General features: G+C 39.4%; 1 protein-coding gene across 2 annotated transcripts; it reads right to left on the reverse strand.

Moving 5' to 3' along the window:
- Positions 1 to 2,985: 2,985 nt before the first annotated feature.
- Positions 2,986 to 8,458, reverse strand: LOC119352760 (disease resistance protein RGA5-like). 2 transcript variants are annotated; one of them, XM_037619340.1, is made up of 4 exons: positions 7,605 to 8,458; positions 3,887 to 5,865; positions 3,441 to 3,804; positions 2,986 to 3,341 (listed from the first exon to the last, which is right to left on the reverse strand). In XM_037619340.1, the coding sequence occupies exons 1-2, from the start codon at positions 8,429 to 8,431 to the stop codon at positions 3,888 to 3,890; spliced, it is 2,805 nt and encodes a 934-aa protein (XP_037475237.1). In that variant the 5' UTR covers positions 8,432 to 8,458; the 3' UTR covers positions 2,986 to 3,341; positions 3,441 to 3,804; position 3,887. The 2 variants fall into 2 exon arrangements, with proteins under 2 accessions (XP_037475237.1, XP_037475238.1); XM_037619341.1 differs by having other exon boundaries at positions 3,441 to 3,819.
- Positions 8,459 to 8,724: the final 266 nt, after the last annotated feature.

Here is an 8,724-nt window from a genome sequence, read left to right on the forward strand (position 1 = left end):
TAACTCTAGATTTTAGAATGTAGACATTGTAGAATGTAGGTTTTTTAATAGAATAATTTTTTGACTATTTTAGGTGTTTTGAATAAAATAGAATTAAGAAAATTTAGGGTAGAACTAGGGTAGTAGAATTTTTAGCAAGTGTTTAATAGAACTAGTTTATTTGTAGTAAGTGCTTAATAGAACTAGTTTATTTAGTAAGTGTTTAAAATAATTAGTAAGTAAATTTATTTAGTTGAACTAGTTGAATTAATAGAAGTAATGTATTTTTAGTAAGAAAATTAATATAACTAGTTGAACTACTTTATTTTTAAAAAAGAACTAGTTTTTTTTTCTATTTATAGTAAGTTTATATTTAGTAAGAACTAGTTGAACATGTCATATTTGTTGTTATTTTTTTATTTTAAGCAATTATTCGGGATGTATTAGTGATAATTTATAGGGTTTTTGCTTTTGCAGAAATCAAGGAGCCCCTCCATCATCCCCGCCATCGTCCCCGTCACCGACCCCCTTCGACCTCGAGGTGAGACCAACCAAATCTACATGTCAATATGAGTCCTATAAGATATATATGATGTAGATAAAAACATGTATATCATGTGTTGCTCAAATAGTATATGTGGTTGCCCAAGTGGCCGGTCATGTTCAGGTTACACCTACGAGTGGCCTATGTTTTGCCGGAGTGTTGATTAATTTCCGTTCCGGCAAATTTCAGGCGCTCGATATGTCCTTTTTTAGCAAAGGTCATGCCGGATTTTTCCGTGAATTCTGGCATGACTTGTGCTAGAATATGTAGGAAATATCGAGTGGCCTGGATTTTCTCGAAAAATAATGATCTAATTTAGGTTTTTTAGTACATATATTTAACTGTACAAGTTTAATCTTTGAATTATGAACGTAGGAAATGTCGTACTCGGGTGACGAAAGCCTTCTGGGGGAGTGCAGCTGGTGCCACGACGATCGAGGTCTGTGCGACAGGTGCCCTCACCTGGACGATGATCGGCGCTTCAGCATTAAGCTCGAGGAGACCTTCGACGTTGAAACGGTACACAACGACGACAAGTGTTTTTTTCGTAATTAAGCACGACTTCAACTATTTCAACGTCTAATTTTCATCTTTTACAGTTCGACTAGCTTATCCCATGCCATGCAAGGCCCTATGTTTTGGAGAGGATGGGTTTTGAAGACCATGAAAATTTTGAAACAAAGAAAATACACCTAAGGACCCATCATGATATGAATTTTGAAGTAAATCTGTACAATTCTCAGAGTGTAACCTATTTTGGTTGCCAAAATTGGGAAGCACTTTGCAGAATGTATGTTTTTTATGAGGGTATGATTGTCACCATGGATCTTGCTGATCCTGACATCGAGCAAAACAATATGGACATTTGGGTCCTTGTTGATACGCTTCCGATTCTACTGCTATGTGAGTTTCTCAAACATAGTTATGAACTAATTTATATTGTTTATTTCAAAATAGTTGACAGCTTATTTCCATTGACAGCTTATTTTAATTCTTCAAAGAATGTGCGGAAGATGGTAGACAAAACCCACTACACCGATGGCTCCGGATTAACTTATAAGGAGAAAAAACATTTGATCGTATTTTGTACTTTCTTTGAGAATTACAATACCTATTATCGAACTCCTCCAAATTATGGTGAATACGTGCCACTAGTGCACGTGTTGAACCACGATAACTTCTATGGAGATACCCTGGTAATATTTTTTTACTATTACGACATCCGTGCATCTTTTGCATACTTCTAAAACTAGTACATCATTGCTAACTACGAAGTTATTACTATGTTTTTCAACAGAAAATCCCGATGGATTGTGTGCCTCATCTGATGTATTACAATGGTCGCCTTGAAGTTCTGAACATACAGCCAGGTCATCCTACGGATCTTACCTGTGCATATCGGATTTCTGAAACCGGTGAACACATGCTAATCAAAAAGTGGAAAAAATGTTTGGACATTGGTAAGGAGGTTCTTGGAAGCAACATTAAGCGAAAGACAAGAATTGGAGACAGGATAATCTGCATTCTCCATAATGGAGAGCCAGGGGCTATCTTGTTTTTTGCTATTTTACCTTAGAGAATATAGTAGGTCCTAAGAGAATGTAGTAGGTCCTATGAGGTACAATATGTTTATTATGTGGTACAATGTGTTAGAGTTGATGATGAGGAGTAGTTGTGATTATGACTAGTGACCAACTTGCTATGTGATGTCTCATCGATGAAAACGATGATCATGAGAAGGTGTTATATGACAAAAATGTATTATGATGATAAGTTGTTAATGATATGATGATGATGATGATGATATTTATTATATCATTGCGTGAAAGAACCGCGTATTAGTTTCAAGTGGATGTCCATCCACTTGAAACTAGTCCACGGTTCTTTCACCTAGTGATGTAATAACTCATTATGATGTAAAAACAATCTCTAAATTGTTGTTGTATGAAAACTTGTATAGAGGCGTATGAATACAACATGAAATAAAAAAGAAATAAAATACGGAATAATAGTACTAACGCGGTCTGGGAGAAGCGCTACTAGTAATTACCAGTAGCGCCTCGTCGGGAAAGCGCTACTACTAAGTCGGTGTAGCAGTAGCGTGGGTTAACCAATGCTACTGCTAACCTTTAGCTGTAGCGCTCCTGCCCGCGCTACTGATAGTCCTAAAACCCGCGTTGCTGCTAGGCTTTTCCCTAGTTGTGCCACGAAAGATGGCTGATGATTGAACAGTTTGGCCATTCTTATGTTGCTCCACAGCTCAAACCAAATGAATGGCAATCAAGAAATTTTCAGGAAACAGTTCGATGCCCAAAGGGGATCACCAGGAATTTTCGCCTTCCGAACAGGGCCTTACTCTGCTTTTACAGGATCTGACATGATTCATACTCAAGGGGAAGGTTCTCACAAAAGATGGAACAAACTTGAATTTCATTAAGATTTTGTAGTACGTACTTATGTTCTGGTATGATGCATCAGAAAACCAAACCAGTGCAGTGCACGCCTGTACGATTTAGGCCTGTATACAACATTTTGGTACTTGGACTGCCATTTTACTATCACTTTTCTTGGTATTACAAACTGCTCAACCTGATGTCCAATTTCTCATCTAACAAAATGGGGCAGTAATGCTTGATGTAATATCTCACAAGGGTCTCCCTGTACAACGATGGATTCTCGTCAGACCTTGATCACACCATGGATCCTAGACTCCTAGTCGAGGCCGGATGGAAATGCATGCTGAAGAAGTACACGATCAAGATCCTTGGCGCGACATTCTTTCCCGCACCACCCTCCTGAACGCCTTGTTGGAGATAAGCTGAACGTTTCGAACAAAATAATCAGTTCAGAATGGTCAAGCATGGTACTTGTGTGTCCCAAAATAAATTCATGCTTGGGTGAATCACAGTGTACATACCTGTAAGAGATCACCGATGTTCACGATAAATTCTCCAGGTGTTGACATGACATCCACCGAATGTAGAGTTCAAGCTGAGGGCAGGGAGGGCAATAGTGGCAGACTATGATCTCTCCTTGGTTGCACTCTTTATCTGTCAGGTAGCAATAAGAGCTCTTTGAGCCCCAGAGATTCCGAGTGTAGCTCGAACAAAATCATTGGGGCTTCTTCACCCTGAATCGGTCGTTTGATGGCCAGGGTATCATGGAGTCACTATGGAATCTTTAACGCTGAATGATGGAAATCAAACTGTGTGTAAAGTGTAAACTGCAGCTTCTTCACCCCGAATCGGTTGTATGATGGCGTTGTGGTCACGAGAGCCAACCTGATGAAAGAGAGACTAAAGATCGATCAGTACATAAAGAAGACATGCATGCATAAAAGCATCATAGTTTTTAGTTACCTACCTCAGTAGTGACAGCCTGATGGCTCTGCGTAAATGGAGACGTAAACTTTGGGACAATTAGGATGGGCATGGAGTGTGTTTTCCAAAGTAGCCTTCCCTTGCTCGGCCCCGGTGTCGCTGCTTATCACTCCCGGCGACAATCTGATTTGGACTATGACCATCCGAAGGGACTGCAGGTTCTCCAAGCCCAGCTCAAACCAATCGCGACCGTTGGCAGCACGGAAATATATCAAGATATCAACATGTTCAGTCTTGGGCAAAGCTTCTGGCTTGAACACAATTCGGCCAGCCCAATTGCAAATCAGCTTCAGTCTTGTCAGGCAACGGAAACCGTCAGCACCGATGAGTAACGGATCTTGGCGCATTGTCTCCAAGGAGAGGTCACGGAGAGCCGGTAACCTTCCAAGGAATTCCAGATCCTCCTGTCGCACTTCGTCGACAAAAATATCTAACCTGGAGAGCTGTGATAGATGCGAGGGGTTCCTCCTTAACCATGTTGGCAGTTTGCTGAAGACGAGCTTGAACTTTGCAGAAAATTCTCGAAGACTTTGAGGGGGCGCCCAATCTCCCCCCAGGAGATCCATGAATACATAATGATGATAACCAAGGAACCAAATATGTACACATTGGATGTTGCGTAGTTTCCCTATTGACTCCACGAAAGCTTGCTCCAACTCCAAGCTCATAACATTAAAGGAAATATTAAGGTTCCTTAGTCTTTCCATGTTGCCCAAATCTTCCACGGTGCCTAGACAGTCACCACAGATAGAACTGAGATTTTCCATTGATATCAGGTTTCCAATTCCATCTGGTATCCGACTGCAGGAAGAATCAATTTGTAGGCACATCAATCTTCTGAGCTTAGTAATTGCTAATGGGAGTTCTGTTATATCATAATTCCCTCCCAAATCCAGCACTTGCAAAAACTGCAACTTTCCAACTTCTTTTGGGACCTCAGAAATTCCTGATTTGTATAGGCCTAGGTACCTCAGCTGAAGTAAACTCCACAACTCCCGAATGTTAAGATGGTTATGATCACTAACATCACATTCAGTCAAATCCAATACGCGCAAAAAAAGAAACCTTGAGAAATGAGGCATGAAACCAATATCAACATAATCAAATGTAGCAATAGACCTTGCAGATTTGAGATGTGTATTTTGATGTTCTTCCTTGATACTATTTTGGAGGGACAGCCTACGGACCTTTCTTTTAGAAGAAATGCTATCCCGAGTATCATTCAATATAGTAGTAAAGTTCTCTTCACTTGACAAGGAACAAATTAAATCATGAACACTATTGTGTACACGACAAGCAATTACAAACCCATCAAAATATTCCGGCTGGATCAAGCTCCTATTCACAAGCTCATTGAAGTAATTTTCTCCGATCTCAAATAGAGAAGTTTGTGGATCTTCACACTGGATAAAACTTTCAGCAATCCACATCCATATCAATTGATCTTTCGTAATATAGTGATATTCCGGAAACATGCTTAGGTATAGCAAACATGTCTTCAAATAAGAAGGCATGTCATAATAGCTAAGCGTTAGTATTCTCAACATGTCCTCTACACTGGGGTCTTTGGTAAGTCCACGACCAATGGAATCTAGCAAAACATGCCACTCATCCTTCGGTTTTACGTGATGATTAATAACCAAGATACCAGCTATAGTAATGATGGCTAATGGTACTCCACCACATTTCTTCAATATATCTATGGACACTTCTTCAAATTCAAGAGGAAAACCACTCTCGTGAGAAAATATCCTTTTATAGAAGAGCCTTTTGGAATCATCATCACTAAGTGGCTCCATTTGATAGATTGAACCGTCAGCACATGAGCAACATAATTTAGCTACACTGACTATACGAGTTGTCATGATTAACCGACTACCACAATTGTTGCTATTAGAGAATGCCCCTTTGATTATTTTCCATAGTTTTTCATCCCTTATATCATCAATTACAATGAGGTACCTATATCAATTATGTAATCATTAGCAAAATGCAGGTGCAGATGATAATATAATCTAGCATTATGACAAAGAGATAAGATTCTTGATAAAACAATTAAGTATAATTAAGTTGCAAGGAGTAAACATGGACCGGTTTTGTGGATATTAGGGCATGTAAAATCGTGCTACATTAGGAGTGCCACGTATGATAAATGTCGAGGTGGAGGAAAGAAAAAGCTTGACTAGTTCTATTTAAATGATGATATCTTAACAACAATATCTCTCACACATATTTAGGGATATTTGGGTAGTAGAGATAACCCATTATACATCATGTTTTTGTTGCCATCTCTGCATTACGTGGCAGATTTAAGATACAACTATCTTATCAACCACTAATACATCCTTAATGATCTTGTTTTAATCAGAGTACCTTTATGCACTAATTTTCTTATTTCTATCTATCTATCTACATGAATTGGTAGAGTGCATGCCTTTTGCCATAAAGAAGTATACTATAGAGACGACATGAAGTACTCCTTCCGTTTTCATAATGTAGTGCATTTTCCAGAAGTCAAACTTTGCAAAGATTAACCAAGTTTATAGACAAAATTATTTTTACCTACAATACCAAACATTTACAATATAAAACTAATTATCAAGATGTATCTAATGAACCCCTATGTATGGTAGTGGTACACCGTACCTAATTAATACACACTGTTACAAAATTGCCGAACCAAAGACGACGAACTTTAGGTTATTATATTTTTCTTCTAAACCATTTCAATATTTGAAAACTTTATGGATTTACAAATAGATAAATATTCTACCAATTATCAATATTAAAACTGTAGATAGATACTTTCTATATCCTATATCTAAGTTGGTGATCCCATTTTCAAGGAGACGCAAGGCGTCCACATCATCAAGTATATGGAAATCATCCACTTCTTATTTTTCAGAATATTGCAAGCCCTTCAAATCAGCAAGCACTCAAAATTATAATTTTTTATTTCCATTTTTCCAATAACAAATAATTTAACCATAGCAGAAAATCTTACGACACTATAAAATGTTCATTCAGTGCTAGATCTTTTTCAATTCATATGGCGAGAATGTGAAGGAGTCTTATTCTCATATATTAGGTTATCTTCGCAATTTTATTAGTATGAATTCCCATAGGAACGCATGTGGGTATTATCTACTTAGATTAAACACACATGTGTAATTACACCTGGTAGTAGCCCAAGAAATATACTCCCATGGGCTAGTATGTATGCTACATTTATCATTGTGAGTATTCTGAGTACATGCATATACTCTTTTAATACAAAGATACCACAAATAATATACCACGAAGCGAATAACATGAAACAATTGCAAGTAAGTCCATATTTTTAGCATATTTTCAAAATGACATCATATTTTAAAAAGTAGTACTCCACATATATATGTGTATAATACCTACGTGGCCTCATATTCCTATTTATGATAGATACTTCCTAGAATGCATCCAATGTACGTGGAAGTAGCAAGAATGGTTCCTATATATATGATGCTATTTTGCTCTACATGCGGCCACCCTATATCATTGTTACACTCCCTAGCTTTTTTTGCTGGCGAAAAAATACACAATGTAAAATGCGGTGATTTTTTAACACGATATAACATATCACGTAGGGTTAGCATCACATTTTATACTCTGTCTATGACCTACCACAATTTACAAATTATACCATAACATATATAGACACGTACCTCGTGTTTTCGAGAGTTTCCTTGAGTTTGCTGATTAGTTGTCTTACATCCAACATGGTGATCAGACCTACGTACGTGTCAAGATCACAAAGAATCTTCAGGAGAATCTTCTTTGCGTCAGCATTTCGACCGACGGGAACAAACGCACTGCAATCGAAATCTTCTTTGATCTTGTCATAAACCATTTTGACAAGAGTGGTCTTGCCCAATCCTCCAGATCCGACAACAGAGATAATCTTCAACTTTTTCTTGGACACATTGTCTCCCTCCAAGAGCAACTTCATTAGATCTTGATCCCTTTTTCCAGCAATGCCAACAAGCTCTGTTACTTCTGTGTACAAAGCCCCAAGACGAGGGTCGATGGGAACCACCGCTGCAGAAGTAGAGACAATATTGTCAACGGGGTACCTTCCGTTCATGTTAGCAACCACTTGGACTTGCTTATTGATCTGCCCGATCGCGTCAATGATCTCATGGTGAGCCTTCCCCTTGGCGAGCAAGCCGACCATCATCTTCGTGAGCTGTTTGAGCTTCTTTGAGTTGGGTGCAGGCTTGGAGCCGTCATCGACACGCACCAGGAACTTGTCGACGACGTCCTCCATGTCAAAGGATAGCTCCCTCACCTCCCCTTCCCAGAGCTTGACCTGCTCGTCAAGCCGGTCCCGCGGCACCTCCGCCACCTTGCGGAGGGCAGCGTGCATGCTCCTCATCTCTCTCGAGAGAGACACGACGCCTTCCCTGACATTTTCCTTTAGCTTGTACTCCCCCTTGAGGAGCTCGACCAGCTTGGGGAGCAGGTCGCCAATGGCGCTGGTTGCCAGATCCATTGATATGGCTTGAGTAGTATAGTTGCTGTTGTTTGGTTGTGGGGGCGAACAGTGGTTGATGTACGTTTGGGTGCTTGCACAGCTACTCTTTATGTATAGAACCGGAACAAGTTCAAGGGGAAATTAGGTTTACACGAGCATGTACTACATCTGTTTGGCCGTGGCCAGTGCGTCTGAATGAAAGTCAAAGTCGTCGGCCGCGGGGTAACGTGCACTGATAATACACTATTCAGCAATAGTACAATCGCACTTATCTAGGCGTTGAACGCACATGGATTCCTGTAATCACATGC

This window comes from Triticum dicoccoides, chromosome 2A (assembly GCF_002162155.2).
Source record: "Triticum dicoccoides isolate Atlit2015 ecotype Zavitan chromosome 2A, WEW_v2.0, whole genome shotgun sequence".
Classification (NCBI taxonomy): Eukaryota; Viridiplantae; Streptophyta; class Magnoliopsida; order Poales; family Poaceae; genus Triticum; species Triticum dicoccoides.

Coding starts and splice junctions, on each gene's coding strand:
- LOC119352760 (XM_037619340.1), bottom strand. CDS start 8,431: ATGGATCTGGCAACCAGCGCCATTGGCGACCTGCTCCCCAAGCTGGTC. Junction 5,866..7,604: donor GAAACTCTCGAAAACACGAG/GTACGTGTCTAT, acceptor TAATTGATATAG/GTACCTCATTGTAATTGATG.